Below are 17,573 nucleotides of genomic sequence, written 5' to 3' on the forward strand. Positions count from 1 at the left end.
ATCTAATCAGGGTTGCATTTACTCATGAATGACTGTACTCTCCTCGAGAATGCAGAAAACAGCAGTGAGCAGAATAATAATCCGTGTTGCTTGTATTAATGTTGAAATCTAGCTTAATGATTACTTTTTTCTTAAACGTTTAGACATACATTTTGATTATCAAAAATCGGAGAAAACCGAGCGTGTTTGATATCTTTATTCTGTATAATTTCTTTTGCAGGGTTAACTTAGGATGATGTGTCAGTTTTGGAAGACGGACAGCACATTTTAGCGCATGCAGTAGATCCTCAGAAAATATACATAGTACGATTTTCCGATTGAAGAAGATGCTGGCTCTCTAGCAGAGTGGGATGGAAACCATAGCTGAGGAAGGGATCTTACTTGCTTCCACTGGAGCCATTAGCCTGTGGCTGGAGAAGGCAGCGCGGGGCAGTGCAGGGTCAGCTGAAGGCTCACATTCTGGCTCTGGATAAGTTACTTAACCTCTCTCTGCTTTCCTGTTTTCCTCTGTAAAAGGAAGGTTTTTGCGAGGATTGGAGATACTATGGGTAGGACACCTTGCTCGGTGCCCAGAGTGTAGCGTGCATCGGGAGTTAGTAGAAGGCCACCTTTACACCTGGGCTCCATCGGGCTCCACCTGCAGACCCGGAGCCGTCCCGCCCTGCCCAGGGAGGAGCTTTGCTCTTGGCGATTGCTGATGGAAAGGGGCACGTGTTTTTAGTTCCGCTGTTTTGCACTTATGTTTATGTTTTTAAGAGTTGTTAACTGATTTTGGCTATATTTGCTATAGGGTATCAGGAAACATTTTAATGTCAAGGTTGATTTCTAATTATCCTCCTATCTTTAAATACAATGGTGGCTATATAAAGGTTGCTTTACACTGGTAGACCTTTAATTTTTAATGTGTATAGGATGATCTGAGACGATCATCTTCTCTAATGAAGGTCTGAGGTTCCCAGAAACGGACTGAGGTTTACTAGACGCCATCTAAAGGGTAAACTTCATGTTTTTTTTAGTTGATATACTTTCTGTATGTCAGAATGCATAGATTTTAAGGGTACAGGTCAGTGAGCTTTGATAGGTATATGTATCTGTGTAACAGCTACCCAAACCATGACGTAGAACTTGTCCATTACTCCAGAAATTTATCTCACGCCCCTTTCCCCTTTGTCACTCCCTCCCACCCCCGCCTTTTGACTTCTGCCATCGTAGGTTAGTTTTGCCTGTTCCTGGACTTGCTGTAGATGGACTGTGCGGAATGTCCTTGTTGTGAACGGCTTCTTTCACGCAACACAGTGTTGTAGAGATTCATCCACGCGTCCACGCTGTTGCGATGATCAGTGCTTCCTTCTTTTTTTCTAAACGGACTTGGCGTTACTTATCTGATGATGAATTCATTCTGGCCTCATTCTAGGTATACCTGTGTCAAATGTGCTTGGCAGTGGGATGAAGTCAGTTGTGTAGCCTTGGTAACAGTTCATTACATGGATTTAGTAGTTAATCACAGGGAGTGACTGATGATATCAAACAAATTAGTATTACATAGAAGCAACAGTGTGAATTGAACAATGGTGATGAACTTGCCAAAGCTTATACATCTTAATGTCAAATAATACTTATTTATCATTTATCGTAGGTGCTACAGAATATTTTGGAAACAGAAAATGAATATTCTAAAGAACTTCAGACTGTGCTTTCAACCTATCTACGGCCACTGCAGACCACTGAGAAGTAAGTTAGATGATAATTGTGTCAAGTGTGGAAGAGTCGTCACCTTGGCCGTTCCTTCGTATTTTCAGAGAATAGAGGCTGAGCTACTGGAACAGAATTAGCAGCAGTTTCCCATAGACATGAGCAATTTGTTTATTAGACTTTTAATAGGGTGCTGGGCTGGGAGAGGAGAGGAATGTAAGTAAAACTGCTCACTTATTTCTCCTGTTGTTTTCTCGGCTCTAGGTTAAGTTCAGCAAACACTTCATATTTAATGGGAAATCTAGAAGAAATATGTTCTTTCCAGCAAATGCTTGTACAGTCTTTAGAAGAATGTACCAAGTAAGTAAGATGCTAAAAATTGCAAAATTCAGATTGATTGATATAAATGGTACTTAAAGGATCAGGTTTAGCATAATTTTAGAATTCACATTTCTAAAGGTGGAAACTAGGTTATTTATTTATTTATTTATTTTTGATGTGGACCATTTTTAATGTCTTTATTGAATTCGTTACAATATTGCTTCTGTTTTATGTTTTGGTTTTTTTTTTTTTTTTGGCTGCGAGGCATGTGGGATCTTAGTTCCCTGACCAGGGATCGAACCTTCACCCCCTGCATTGGCAGGCAAAGTCTTAACCACTGACTGCGCCAGGGAAGTCCCTGGAAACTAGGTTATTTTGAATCTTTGGGGTGTATCAACTTTTATAGTAAAAGCTGTGTTTTAGACTATTTTCATAGGAGGGATCTACTGACTATTTAGAAAAAGAAGAAAGGCTTCCCTGAGTGGTGATTCTTTGGCTTGGGGCCAGCGGGGTCGGGGAAGCAGGGGTGTAGAACCCGTGAAGAGGGAGAGAGCACGGCGTGTAGCAGGGCCTGGGGTGCCCACGGCTTCGTGCCTTACGTGCCACCGTGTGGGCGGCCACATTGCTCCCATGCCCTCCCTGGGGGCCACCCTTCCAGCACCTTCATGTGTCCAGCAGCCCGGAAGCCCCGGAGCCCCGGCGCCCCGGCATTTGGGGGTTTTTACGGCGGTCTCGTTACAGAGCCGAGATTGATTAAATACATCGTCGGCCGCTGGCGATCCTCCCAGTCTCAGGCCCCTCTCCCCTCCGTGGAGGTCTGGGGTGGGCTGAAGTCCCCACGCTCCAATCACGTGGTGGGTTCCCCCGGCAGGCCCCCCCCCCATCCTGAAGCCGTCTGGGGGATCAGCCCAAGCCCCGGTGTGGTTAAAGGGGCGCGGTATGGGTAACAGAAGGCGCTCCTGTCACTCAGGAAATGACAGGGGTTTTAGGAGCTCTGTGCCAGGAATGGGAGCCAAGCCCAAATGTGGGGTTAGGGTTCTAGAGGGGGAGAGCGCCCCGAGGGGGGAGTGGGCTGCGGCTTCAGCCCGTGAGGCAGGAGGGGAGCCTCAGGGCAGGGCTGGGCCGCCCTGCCCTCGGGCACCTTGTAGGGTGACTTCCATCGAGTAGCTAGAAACCCTTCCTGTTCGTAAAATTGACTTCTCTTTTGTAAAAGTTACTTTAGACGGAATGTCGCGACGGTTGGGTTTTCTAGGATCAAGCGTGTTCCCCGAGGTCCCCGCAGCTTGTGCCAGCCGCCCTTGTCAGGGGGTGGTGGTCCAGCCTGTCTCATCACTTACTTGTGTGCTCATGCATTCGTTCGTTCATGCGTTTGCTGGTTCTCCTGTTCTCCCTCCCTCACGGATCACCCCACGCCCAGAGCTCTTGTAGCTGGTATCCTCTTTCCAAGCGTTCTTCTTGCCTGAAAGGAGTTCTCTTTCTTGTGGTAGCGTCTGCCCTGCCCTTGTGCTGACACTGCCCTGGCTCAGGCCGGCCTCATCCTCCCTGCGTCCCGCACGGACTCCTGACCAGGCCTCGACCTCCAGGTGGCCCGCTGCGTGTCCACTTCTCCCCCAGCCTCTGGTCCGAGCTCTGCTCAGGAGCTTTGGGTGGCGCCCGGTTACTCACGTGTCGCTTCACAGCTGTGTTTTACGGACTGGCCTTCGAGGTGCTTGTGCAGGCCGCCTCGTGCGGGGAGAGCTAAGTTAGGAGATGAGTTTCTGAGTGGTGGCAGTCTGACAGGGTCCCTCCCCGATGGGCTCCCGCCCGTCTCTCCCGCTCCTTCCCCGCCTTGTGCCGCAGCTCAGAAAGCAGGCCTCTGTCACTGCCCACCACCCCCGGGGCGGGGAGCAGGGGTGCTGAGAGGTGACTCCCCGCCCGGCCCTCCCTGCTGTCCCCTCCGTTTGGATCCGCTTCCTCCTGCTGCCCCTCTAACTGAAATCCCGCTGGCTCCGTCAGCCCAGTGGACACGGTCAGTCCTGGTCACAGCCTGCCCCTCTCCCCGCGTTCGTTTACTTGCACATTTGCGCTTTGTTTACTTGCGGACTACTTTTTAGTGTATTGTAGACTGAGTTCCCATCAGTTCTCTTATATATTGTAGGGCTTCAGCTTATCAAAGAAAATATTTAATAAATAAGCATTTACTGTAATTGCTATTGGTTAAATACACATTGTGTATTGATTTTGTTTAAAAGTTAATTATAAAGCATATCTTGAGGTATAAATAAATTCATTTTTATAACGGACCATTACTGTAACATTTTCACACTAAAATAGTATTTGTTTTAGATTATTATCAAAATAACAAATTTGAACTAGAGGATGTAGTTCATTTTGTTTGAAAGTTGTTTTTTTGAACCATCCAAATAATAGCAAGCATGGGTGATACAGAGATAATATTCGACTTTGTAGAACAGAGTGGCTTAGACGCAGAGCACACTTCGGGTTTTGCCTGGGCCGTCCTTATTAAAGAGCAGAGCGTAGGACTTGAGCTTATTTGGAGGTGATTTGGGGTTGATGGCACGCTGACCCAGGTGATTCCGGTCATGGGAATCACCTCTCACCTCAGTGGCGGAGTCTCCACGGTGGACTCAGCGTCGGAGACTGACCTTCTGGCCCTGGCCCGCCATGCTGTCACCTGGGAGGCCCCTGAGTAGCTCTTGCCGTAATTTCCGTACTTGTTGAGACTGCAAGATTCCATAGAAACGTGATTTCAAAGCACATGTCCAGCACTAGAACCTTAAGAGTCTAGGGAATTTAGAAAGTGAGGCAGACCAGTGGCGTGTGCGGGGACACGGGCAGATGGCCCGGGGCTGGGGGGGAGCCTGAGAGAGCTGCTGGCCGGTGGGAAGGGACTCCTCCCGCCAGAGCCTCAGATGCTGCCCCTTCCCGGGGCTCTGGCACCCTTAAGAGGGTCGTCCACGTTTAGGGTTTGGGGTTCAGCAGGAGAGGACTTGCCGGGGGCTGCCGGTGGCCCCTGAGGCTCCTATGAGTGGGCACTGTGGCACTCGTGTAGACATCTCTCTCGATGCTGTCTGCCGAACTGCATGCTGAGGTTCACCTAGCGGGTAGCTGTGCCCTCGTGCTGATCTTCGTCTCCCCTTGGAAATCGGTGGTTACCGGACTGTGAACCCCCTCTCTGTCCAACTAGCGTTACCAGCAGGAATAAATGTGATCTGGGGGAAAATGGTGTAGCAGTTCTGATTTCTCAGGTTTTTCCTGGGATTCATTCCTTTTCAGTCTAGGGAAGGAGAAAGGCCCTTGGCTATCCCCTCTTGCTACAGAGACTATTGGCTGGACTGTTTGTGTCACCCGCCTGCTATTATCAGACCATTGATAACACCTCACCTGTTATCAGATCCTCGGTTGATAACACCCCCCCTTATCAGACCACTGATTGGTAACAACCGCCTGTTATCAGGCCATTAGTAACATCCCTCCTGTCATCAGATCAGTGATAAAACCATACTTACCAGACCACTGCTGACCCTGTGCCCACTGTCAGAGCTGGGCGTTGGGCCACCAGGAGGCTGCAGGTAGACGTGGCTGACAGGTAGCCCTGTGGCCTCCACACCCCAGTGGGGGCCCTGCCTGCACGTTGTCGTGCTCTAAAAGCCACCTCTAGAAGCACAGGAGAGAACCACAATGAAAATCCTCTGTTTCAGTTCTTAAGTCATATTCCGTGTTGATGATCTTTGTGAGTTTTGCATGCCCCGTTATTTCAGTGCTCTCGACGGTGTTACGTGTGAGGCGTGTTGGCACAAGACCTGGGCTCCGTGTTAGGACCGCTCATGTAACCTTTCTGAGCTCCGTCTGCTGGTGCCTTCTGGCAAGTTGATGGATTATGAGGGTTTTATAAACTGATGGGGGGCAAGTGTAGTGAATTCCTGCAGAACTGGGCTGAGAGAGGTCATAAAACTCTAGGGCCAAGGCGCAACAGGTCAAAAGAAAGAAAGAAAAAGGAAGGAAGGAAGGAAAGAAAAGAAAAAGAGAAAGAAAACCTTGTATAGTGAAGTCATTGTCCGTATATAATTCATGGACATGTAAGAAATGAAAATCCCTAGACCTAGATTTTAACTACATTCTCCTTTGAGTGCCTCGCGGCTGTGGTGTTGGACCAGGTGGGAAATGACGTCATGACAGCGTATAGCCCGGCACCGAGCAGTGTGTATGCGGTCGCAGTAACTTCATCGTTTAGATAGTGCATCTCTAGTCTCCCTGTGCCCTGTCTCCGGCAGTGTTCTGTTTTTATTGGCCAAACTGTGACATCCCATCATTGCCGTTGCTTTCAGTCCCCTCAGCTGGGCAGTCGGGGTTCCCTGCTGGATTTCTCGTTGTAGAAGCCAGCCTCCTCCTGTTTCCCTGTGTCTGCGTATGGCCATCACCTGCTCAAATGTCAGTGTGTAATAGTCTCAATAGATGTGTCTTAGGTGTCTGGATCCTGGTAGCAAGCAGGTCGTCTCAGTGTGTCTTTGAGGAAGGCATTCTTGGCTGTGTGTGATGCCTGGTCCTTGGTGACTTGGAAAGGATGCTGGCCTTTGTCCCTCTCCTGGAGGTGTGTGCTGTCCTCCTCTGAGGGGTGCTGCGGTTTGTGTCTCAGAAAATTGAGACATCATCTCTGTCTTATAGTCAGTTTATTTTTGAACTTGTTTTGTATTCCCCTAAAAGACTGCAGTCACTTTTAAGGTAGAGATCATTTCTTTCTCTGTTTTTAATCTGTTCGCGGTGCCTGAATGAATGGTTGAAGTTAATTTGTTGAGTCAGTGACTGTTTCTCCTGCAGATACACGGAACTGTGACTAATCCCTGAAGGCTATTAGAAACCCACTTAGGGCTAAGTTCACACTGGAGAAGAGTCTGCTGAAAGTGCAGATGCTAGCTTACTTTGGCTTCAGAGCTGAATCAATGAACTGAGCAGTGAAACTCGCACTAAGAAGCACACGCCCGGTCAGGGTTAGGCCGCTGCGTTATGGAAGTGCTGTTGACAGCTGGCCCGTCCTCCCCCAGGATTAAGGCGCCTCTCCTGCTCTGGACGAGTCTTTTCCCCACGTCAGTGATGATGGTGATGATGGTGATGGTGATGGTGATGGTGATGATGATGATGATGATGATGATGATGATGATGATGACGATTGCCTGTAGGTTTCGTTGGCGTGCTTGTCTCTCTGCCTACCGCCGATTCTCTCCAGCCTTTGCCCAAAGGGAAAGAGGGCTGTTGTTTTTCTCATCTGCCTGTCTTGATGCTCCTTCAGTAGAAAACCTTACCGACCAAGTAACCACATGTTATATTTCTCCTTATTTTACACACAATTTAAGGCTTCATGACATTATTTTTCTCACTGCCCAAGGAATCCTGGACTTGCGCACAGGTCCTGGCGTCTGGATGCTGGAGAAAAGGACGGGCTTGGTTGGCTGCTTTATGGCAGAGCGGCTTCCGAGGCAGGTCCCTACCCCCGCTGGCTCGTGGTCGGAGCACATACAGTCTGGGACTTGTGTGTGTCGTTTCTGTGGGGTGGTGCACAGGCCCTCCTCCCGCATGGTTCCCACGTTCACTACTGTCTGTGGCACTCAGGATGGTTCCCTTGTGCCTCTCCTCTCCAGGATGCCCGAAGCTCAGCAGAGAGTCGGAGGCTGCTTTTTAAACCTGATGCCGCAGATGAAGACCTTGTACCTTGCGTATTGTGCCAACCACCCGTCTGCAGTGAGCGTCCTCACGGAGCACAGGTGCGTCTCCGGGATTTGCCTCCCCGAGCAGGGAGGGGCGTCATGGGGTCCCCCCTGGAGCAGCTTGTTTCTGTCAGATATTACGTGCAATGTAGTGTGAACATTCACACATTTATTCAAAGATGATAATTTTAATTACCCTCGAAATTAGTGCCTGAGAAGTACTGGTGGGAAGTCTTTGAAATCCTGCTTAGTGCTTTTATGATAGAAAAGGATGTGTTTTGAAGTCTCCCCTTCAGCTCGGACCCTTTGGACAGTGGGTTGAGGGAGCTGGTAAGTGTTCTGGAATGTGGCTGCAGGCTGAGTCCGGGCTGCTGGAATCTCGTTTCTCAGCGCGTAAACACCAGACCACGTGAGACAGAAGTACATTTGCTGTAGGACTAAATGTCCATTTACAGTGAGGCCTGGATTTCTTAGGAAAACATTAAGTTGGAGACCATTAGCTTTAGCTTTTCACCCCGAAGCAGCGGTGAAACAAGTGAAACAACGGACAGATTGATTTCCTGCTTGTTTGGTAAGACAAGGCCATGCCTGTGTCCTGGAGGAGGGCCGGGCGCCCTGGGCAGCGGCGAGGACCACGGGCTCGGCCTGCAGATGGAGTGGGCGATGAGGCTCTGTTTCTGCTCCCAGAAGGGCACACGTTTGTATTAATAAGTGTTCTAGAAAGTATTTATGGTTGCTTCTGGAAACAGCAGTTCAGCCATAAATAGCAGTTCAATCATTGTTTAAACCATAAATGAAGAAATTGTGTTAGTCGCATCAGGGTAAACGCCACTGCGCTTGTGATTTAAATATTTAGTGTCAACTTACTAAGTGTTTCGGTTTAAAGCTTAGAAACTGTGCTGGGAAGCAGGCATCGCTGAGATTGAGCTCAGGTTCCAGCGTAGCACCCCTGTGAGGGTGCCTGTGTTGTGTGGGCCTGGTGGCAGGGCCTCTGCGTCCGTCAGACCTGTTTTGAGCCCTGACTGCCTCTCTGAAGCAGATGGGTCCCAGGAGGTCCCCCTCTTCTCTGAGAGCGCTGGCCATAGGGTACAGTAGGCGTGAAGCAGAACATGTAGACTGTCAGGACTGAGTGAGCACGATGAAGCCTCAATAAGTGCGAATTGCTTTATTATCTTATCTAGACTCTGGGTGTTTACTGCTTCTCCCGATGAAGCCTCAATAAGTGCGAATTGCTTTATTATCTTATCTAGACTCTGGGTGTTTACTGCTTCTCCGTGCGCTTAGATACTGAACCTCCATTTGTAGTAAAGCATTTCCAGTCCTGCAGCGAAGCAAGCAGTCTTTGACACGGTGATGGAAAGAAGAGAGATTAGGATACACGGTGACCACAGAGATGAAAAACCCGTCGGGTCTTCTTCTTCCTCACGCTTCTGGGAGTGTGGGCAGTGTTAGCATGTGCCTTCCTAGTTAAACCGTGAAGCATGGATGCAGTTACATGCTCCGGCGTCCACTCCTGGGAATGACAAGTTAAATGGAATTTCCACACCGGTGAAATGCGGAGATTACATTTGTGTCTCTGAAAATTCCTCAGGAATTACTGACACAGCCACGGGGGAGATAAACTGCAAATAGAATGTTAGGGTAAAATTGCACACCTTTTTAATTTTGCTCGCTCCTTCCCCCTTTTTGGTCAGGGGTTGATCCCCTAGGGATGGGTTGAAAGTCTGAAAAGAGGGTGGACGTGAGGCTCTGTGCCGAAGGCGACATTTAAAGCCGTTCAGACTGTTGAAGTTTCCTAAAATGTTTAGACGTTCAAGAGGAATGCTCGCAAGCGTGTGCTGTTTCCCTCTCTTCTGTACTATTACTTTAACGACTGCTTGTGTCGTAGCTGAAACCTCAGTGGAGCTTTTTCCCAGAATAGCAGGGAGAGAATACAGATGCGGTTCTGAGTGGCGACCTCTGCCCTCCTCCACGTGGCGAGTCCCGGAGCGGGAGGCGGGGGGACTGAGGTCAGGCTCGGGGACTGAGCCCGGAGACGGCGGGAGAGCGTGGCGGCCGCAGGATGCGCGGCCTGTGTGCCCTCCTGAGGCCCCGGGGCAGCAACGGCGCCCGCTCCGCCCGCAGCTCAGAGCCCGCTTCTGAGGCATAAGTCGGGGGATTGAGAGGAGGCTCACGGGGGGCTGGTGGCCTCTGTCGGCCTTCACGTTCCATTCTGGGACCCTAGCTTGTAGCCTCTTTCCCGTTTCCCCATGTTTGTCTTAAAGCCGCCACACTTAGGGATAGGTTAATCTTTTTTTGCTTAAATATACTTTTTTCTTTTTTAATTTAATTTAATTTTTTTTTATACAGCAGGTTCTTATTATCTATTTTATACATGTTAGTGTATATATGTCGATATACTTTTTCAGCATTGATTTAAACATAGTGTTTTGCAGTTTTAAAGTCTTATTTGCAGTCTTACGATCCTTACATTGTGTTAGTTTGAATTCTGAGTATGAATCTTGAAAATGTATATACAGAACCATCAGTTCTACTCTGTGACATAAATCACAGCAAGATCCTTTTTTTTTTTTTTTTTTTTTTTTTTAAGATAAAACACAGGTCAGATTTATTATTAGATTTGTCCACAGTCAGCAATGGTGCTCTTCTTGCTGGTCTTGCCATTCCTGGACCCAAAGCGCTCCATGGCTCCCACAGTATTCATGCCCTCTTTCACCTTGCCAAAGCCACATGCTGGCCATCCAATCACTCAGTCTTGGCAGTGCAGGTGAAAAACTGGGAACCGTTTGTGTTGGGGCCAGCATTTGCCATGGACAAGGTGCCAGGACCCGTATGCTTCAGGAGGAAATTCTCATCATCAAATTTCTCCCCATAGATGGACTTGCCACCAGTGTCATTATGGCGTGTGAAGTCACCATCCTGGCACATAAATCCCGGAATTATTCTGTGAAAGCAGGAACCTTTGTAACCAAAGCCTTTCTCCCCAGTGCTCAGAGCACAAAAGTTTTCTGCTGTCTTTGGAACTTTGTCTGCAAACAGCTCCAGTCTGTTAACATAGCTTTATGGATTGGATGAGCAGTCACTTCTTGGTTTCCAGGTCCCTTACCTCGAAGGAGACGCGGCCCAAGGGCTCGCCGTTGACGGCGATGTCAGAGAACACGGCAGGGTTGACTATGTTTGGGCAGCGCGGGAGGTTCCGGGGTGGTGGTCTCTGCAAAGCCAGCAAGATCCTTTTTGACCCACCTCCTAGAGTAAGGGAAATAAAAACAAAAATAAACAAATGGGACCTAATGAAACTTAAAAGCTTTTGCACAGCAAAGGAAACCATAAACAAGACGAAAAGACAACCCTCAGGATGGAAGGAAATATTTGCAAATGAAACAACGGACAAAGGATTAATCTCCAAAATATACAAACAGCTCATGGAGCTCAATATCAAAAAAACAAACAATCCAATTGAAAAATGGGCAGAAGACCTAAAGAGACATTTCACCAAAGAAGACATACAGATGGCCAAGAGGCACATGAAAAGATGCTCAGCATCACTAATTATTAGAGAAATGCAAATCAAAACTGCAATGAGGTATCACCTCACACCGGTCAGAATGGCCATCATCAAAAAATCTAGAAACCATAAATGCTGGAGAGGGTGTGGAGAAAAGGGAACCCTCTTGCACTGTTGGTGGGAATGTAAATTGATAAGAGCCACTATGGAGAACAGTATGGAGGTTCCTTAAAAAACTAAAAATAGAATTACCATATGACCCAGCAATCCCACTACTGGACACATACCCTGAGAAAACCATAGTTCAAAAGGGTCATGTACCACAATGTTCACTGCAGCACTATTTACAATAGCCAGGACATGGAAGCAACCTGAGTGTCCATTGACAGATGAATGGATAAAGAAGATGTGGCACATATGTACAATGGAATATTACTCAGCCATAAAAAGAAATGAAATTGAGTTATTTGTAATGAGGTGGATGGACCTAGAGTCTGTCCTACAGAGTGAAGTAAGTCAGAAGGAGAAAAATACCTTATGCTAATGCATATATATGGAATCTGAAAAAGCGATACTGATGAACCTAGTTGGCAGGGCAGGAATAAAGACGCAGACGTAGAGAATGGACTTGAGGACACGGGGAGGGGGAAGGGTAAGCTGGGACCAAGTGAGAGGTGGCATGGACGTACGTACACTACCAAATGTAAAATAGATAGCTAGTGGGAAGCAGGCGCATAGCACAGGGAGATCAGCTCGGTGCTTTGTGACCACCTAGAGGGGTGGGATAGGGAGGGTGGGAGGGAGACGCAAGAGGGAAGGGATATGGGAATATATGTATATGTATAGCTGATTCACTTAGTTACACAGCAGAAACTCGCACACCATTGTAAAGCAGTTATACTCCAATAAAGATGTTTAAAAAAAAAAATAGTTCAGCTGCCCTTGGATGGCAAAAAAAAGAAACACCAGTTCTGTTGAATTATAACTGATGTGTACCTTTTGCTTTATCATATGATAGTAGCCTCATAGGCTCATGGCTGCCTGTTCTGAGTGAATTACGGGTTGCGTTTTTTCCAGCACTTTAATTGTGGCTTTTTGCTGGGCTACTTGATGGCTCTCAGTGTGTTCTCCTGGTTGCCGTCTTGCAGCCCATGGTGTCATTTCAGTAAATACGGAGGAGGTGCGCTGTGTAACGATCGCCGGCATCAGTAGAAATTAAGCTGAAAGAGCCTTTGTTTTGTCAGAAAAGCTGTGACCAGCCGTTTTGTCTTGTTTTATTGTAGTACTAAATTTTTTTTTAAAACTAAGAAAATATTACATTGATCTATAAAGATTTATAAAAAGTTCTGTTTCCTTAACTGTGCACGTGTCTGGCATTGCAAGCCTGTCATGTGAATATTAAAAGAAGTTACTTTTGCTTTTGCAAAAATTCCACATAAATTTTTAGTTGTAGGGAATTTTGGGGGCTGGGTGGGTGATGAGGATAATTTGCTTAGTTTTATTCATTATTGTCTGCCATAACTATGGTTATGAAACTGCACGTATAATACTGAAATATCAAAAATGGCCTGAAGAGACTTTTTTTTTTTTTTCACACACACACACACTGTATTTTATTTTTACAAGAGATAAATCGACTGACACCAAGCATTGTACATGGATGACCACAACAAAAGCAACAATGATTGCAATTACCAAACATGAAACACACTCATACTATGTCATAGTATTGACATTCAGTCCAGTAATCCTCCACTGTAACTGAAGAGACTTTTTGACGATTTTTCTTGTGGTAGAAAAGGCCCCAATTGGATTATATTTAAAGGAGTCGAAATGTACTGTTGGTACCATTAAGCTTCATTTTTATGGGACTGTGCTTGATCGTTTGTTCAACACTCAGAGAAATGCTGGTAAAATATAAATTTCTCCTCCATAAAGCCATCACTTCTCTCTGCTCACACGTTAGGGATGGGTGGGCTGATCTGAAGAGGCGAACGTTTCCGAGTGAAAATGTGTGAGGGCTAGGGCGGGCGTGGCGGGCGCAAGACATGGAGCGGCCGAGTGTGGGTAGGGGGGTCCCGCCTGGGCTCGGCTGCTGTTGGCAGTGGCTCCCGTCTGCAGACGTGCACGATGACCCCTGTCTCAGGCCCGGGGTGGCGTGGGCAGGAATGATGCACAGTGCGTGTCCGGTGCCGTCGCCCCTCCTCTGTCCCTCTCCCTGACGCGCGCTCCTGTCTGTGCATCTCCTCTGCCCGAGCTTGGGGAGGTGGGCCAGGAGGCAGCCCTGAGGGTCGGGCTTGGAAGAGCCCTGCAAGGAGGGAAGGCAGGGTGATGGCAGAGCGTGGAACCGTGCACGGCGGTGCCAGCGCCAGGCTCACCCACAGCAGGGTCCCGGAGCACTGCCTGCCTGGCTTCGGAAGCCCAGCCCTGTGGTTTTCCGGGAAGGCCGTTCTTCGGAAGCACAGAGTTCTGTGCCCAGAGGTGTTGGGTCGTGTTGCCTATGAAAGCGCGTGTGCACATAGAGCCCTAGAAGTAGTTGGGCCGCTTCCGTGCTAAATATTTTAAATTGCACCACTGTGGCAGGCTGTCTCGCAGGAAGGAAGTCATTATGAAGCCTTCCTTCTGATGGAAATGGGAAAAATGTGTATTGTATATGCTGAGTTGTTATAACGAGGACTTTGTGAAAATTTTCCCATTTTATAAGTTGCTTTGATTTTGATAATAGCTCCTAAATGTGTATGTATATTTTTTTAAAAGGTTGATTTTTGAAAAAAACTATGTATAGGTAGGTAGGTAGGTAGAGGGCAGGTGCTGTTAACTCTGCTGTCACTGTTCTTACGCAGCCCAGGACGGCGCTCCGACTTCAGGCCACTCACGTTGTCACGAGCCCCAGCGTAGACAGGAGCTGTCTTCGAGAGAGGTCTTACTGCTTAAGAGACATAAGGCTGATTTCCCAGTGATTGATTAATTTGTTTTCAGCCTGATATTTGAAAGCTTTTATTTCTGAGTTGGTTTAGTCGAGTCAGATACCTTCCCCTTTGGATGTGTCAGCAGAATCGATGTGCAGGGTTGAGCGTAAGAGGTGGGCAGTGCCAGCACCAGCTCTGCTGTCACACCTCCCACAGAAAGTCACTCTAGGTTGTACCATAGGAGACTCGTATTCACCGCTTTTGAACTAGCAGTTTCAGCAGTTTTCAGCCCTAGGAAGCTTGGGCAGGCGGCCACGCACAGCTGGGGGTGGAGGTGAGGCGCGAGGCGGGTTCAGCTGACCCGCACCCGGGGGGGATGGGCTCGGTGATTCTTCAGGACCCCGAGGTTGTCCCGCCCTCCCAGTGGCCGGGTGCCGCCTCTTCTCACAGCCTGCAGTCCAGGTGTCCTCCGTCCCCGGTGTCTGGAGGGACATGTCTCGGCAGCAGTGAGGGGCACAGACTGGCTTCCTCCCACGGACCCTTTATAAACGTCATCTGTCCCTCAGTGCAGAGACAGAAGCGCAGAGTTTCAGTCACAGACGTGAGCCACAAATGTGTGGGTGCCAGAGCTTGACCCACAGCTGCGCCCCTGGCCTTCCTGGGGTCTTCCTGAGCCGGAGCCCCCAGGGCGGCACAGGGCGCGATGTGGGGCAGCTCAGGAGGGCGTTGCCACTGGAGCGTTAGGTGGAAAGTGGTGAGGGTGAGGGTGACAGAGGAGGAGGACGATATTAAAGACATGCTTTTAAAGCTAATTTAGTTTCTGAGTGTATACTCGGTGGCCTCACCTACAAATGCGGAAAACTTTCTTCACACACGTTGGGAGGGTTAAATGAAATGATGATGCGAAAATGCTTTGGAAAGTTTAAAGCCTGAGTACATGTGAGTTACTTTATCGTGCTGCATCGTGCAGCCGCCTTCAGGGACTAAAGCACCTGGAGGGTCAGCGCCACGATTCAGTTCGTTGTAGTCGGGACGCATCTCCTTACACGTTTTACCGTCTTGAAGTTCCAGGTAACTGGGCCCTGTTCTTGCTCTCAGAAGGCCACTCACATTCACACTCTTCCACAGGAAATTGACGCGCTGAGGTGGCCTTTCGTGATGGGGTTGCTGGGGAACCACAGGTGCTCTGTGTCATGCACACGTGGTTTTGCTCAGGCTGAGGGCGAGAACGTGAACCGTGTGGGGATCTCCCCTCTGGTGTTGGGAGGTAACCGGCACGTGTTGGGCTGTGAACCGTCGGGGACACCGCGTGGTTCTTCACAGTCCTGGTGGGGGGGGCGGGCGCGCGGCCCTTCTGAGCTCTAACGGTGGCCTCTCCTCCCCTCCCCGCGTGCTGCGCGTGGTCAGTGAAGAGCTGGGCGAGTTCATGGAGATGAAGGGCGCCAGCAGCCCCGGCATTCTCGTGCTGACCACCGGCCTCAGCAAGCCGTTCATGCGCCTGGACAAGTACCCCGCGCTGCTCAAGGAGCTGGAGAGGCACATGGAGGTACTGTCTGCCCGCCCCGCCCACGCCTGCGCCCCGCCTGCGCCCCGCCCACGCCCGCGCCCCGCCCACGCCTGCGCCCCCGCCCACGGCGCCACGCCCGCCCCGCCCACGCCTGCGCCACGCCCGCGCCACGCCTGCCAGGCCGGGGAGAGGGCTCCCGGGCCAGATCCTGCAGAGGGGGTTTACGCAGCGGCCTGTAGCTCGGGACTTTCAGAATGGTGTTGTTAGACGTGAGCTTGTTTCCCTTATCCCGGCTCTGTCGGAAAGCACCTGCTCCTTCAGCTCCTCTCCCACCCGCTGCTGCTGACGGGAGGTTTTCCAGTCGCTAGAAAACGTTCAGCGCGCTGAGGTGTCGTATCAGGAACGCGTACTTACAGTGTTGTTAAGTGCCTAAGTTACAGAGCAATACTAGTAAAAGAATCAACTAATGATATGTATTTATCCTGCGTTCAGATACCAGGCTGTGGGCCTGGCAGAAATTTGGGTTCAGGTTACTGGCTTGGTTAGGCCGTAGGGAACCATTTCCCAAAGGGCAGGCCGTCCAGTCTGCTTCACAGCTGTTCCCCTCTGCCCTCGGGTGCCAGAGCAGCAGAGGCCTGTAAGGGATGGGCGTGGCCGCGTGCCGGCCTCCCTCTCCAGGGCAGAGTCCACATCACTCTGCCCCATGATCCCCCTCAAGGACTAAGAAATGGCACTTTAATGCTGCGAAGAATAGGACGGGTTACAGGTTGAAAAGTATAGGGCAGGTCCGAGCCAGTCTACAGAGTGCCTTTCTAAGAAAAAACTTTTCATGATGAAAGCTAATAGTGTGCTTCTTCTATTCAAAGGATTATCATCCAGATAGACAAGATATTCAAAAATCCATGACTGCCTTCAAAAACCTTTCAGTAAGTGATGAAGCATATTACGTTGTGGTTTTTTCCCGTCAGACATTATTATGGCAAACAAATGCAGAAAATTACTTGTGAAGGATAATTTGGATTTACTCTGATGAAATAAAAATAAATACATAGTGGTTACGCCATGGCTGGTAAACTCTCATGCTTACTGGACTGTGGCCAGCAGGAAAATGAACTGATAATTGTTTAAATTTTACAAAAGGCACCACGTGACGCTGTAGCTACTTACGGTGGCTCAGAGCACGTTGTTAACCTCGTCCCACAGTGTCTTTCGTGGCTGAGTGTGAAATGGAATGCTGCTGGGTCTTTTTTATCGGTTGTCATGCTGTCTTACTGACTTGAGTTTCTGGAGTATGTGTCTTATTTACAGCACCAGTGGAACTTACTCTTTTTTCCCCTCTTCTCAGTCTTCTCTGTTGCATTCACTAGTAAAAGCAGAAAATATTTTTCTTGCCCAGTCCACGTTTTTTCTTCTAAAAGTGGCAGGAATGGCTGTATTTTTCTAAAACAGTGTTTCTCATTCTAGAGCTGTCGCGTGTTTTGTCTCTCTTGACTTGATTCCATACTTGTGAAGTAAGCAAATTGTTCACTAGGTGATCTGTCTTAAGAAGTAAGATACAAAGCAATAGGGCCAAAATCTAAGGTTCCAGGATTCCTGTTTCTTCTGACGGTGTTCTGTGCTTCTCAGGCGCAGTGTCAAGAAGTACGGAAAAGGAAGGAGCTGGAGCTGCAGATCCTGACAGAAGCCATCCGGAGCTGGGAGGGAGATGACATTAAGACCCTGGGCAACGTCATTTACATGTCCCAGGTCCTGATTCAGTGCGCTGGGAGCGAGGTACCGCAGTGCGCGAGCGCCATTCCCAACACTGCTTTCCAAGGGCCCCTGCACGTGGCCGGTTTGGGAGGCGTCTGCCTGGGACACGGCTTCCCAGCGTTCCTTCACTTTTGTGGGCAGTGTGTCGATGGCGGTGCGTGGAAGTGCTGCCTGCATTTCTCTTT

At 49.0% G+C, this 17,573-nt stretch overlaps 1 protein-coding gene and 1 pseudogene across 8 annotated transcripts in view; one reads left to right on the forward strand and one right to left on the reverse strand.

The window, feature by feature from the left end:
- ARHGEF7 (Rho guanine nucleotide exchange factor 7) overlaps positions 1-17,573 on the forward strand; it is a 129,122-nt gene that overhangs the window by 85,963 nt on the left and 25,586 nt on the right. For all 8 annotated transcript variants that reach the window (XM_059903255.1, XM_059903249.1, XM_059903251.1 and 5 more), the window contains 6 exons: positions 1,637-1,731; positions 1,957-2,052; positions 7,650-7,772; positions 15,537-15,675; positions 16,503-16,562; positions 17,263-17,409. In XM_059903255.1, the coding sequence (XP_059759238.1) occupies positions 1,985-2,052; positions 7,650-7,772; positions 15,537-15,675; positions 16,503-16,562; positions 17,263-17,409 (537 nt within the window). In that variant the 5' untranslated portion in view covers positions 1,637-1,731; positions 1,957-1,984. The remainder of the gene's footprint in view (positions 1-1,636; positions 1,732-1,956; positions 2,053-7,649; positions 7,773-15,536; positions 15,676-16,502; positions 16,563-17,262; positions 17,410-17,573) is intronic.
- Positions 10,293-10,927, reverse strand: LOC132352226 (peptidyl-prolyl cis-trans isomerase A-like; annotated as a pseudogene).

Source organism: Balaenoptera ricei, chromosome 18 (genome assembly GCF_028023285.1).
Source record: "Balaenoptera ricei isolate mBalRic1 chromosome 18, mBalRic1.hap2, whole genome shotgun sequence".
In the NCBI taxonomy this organism is placed as follows: domain Eukaryota; kingdom Metazoa; phylum Chordata; class Mammalia; order Artiodactyla; family Balaenopteridae; genus Balaenoptera; species Balaenoptera ricei.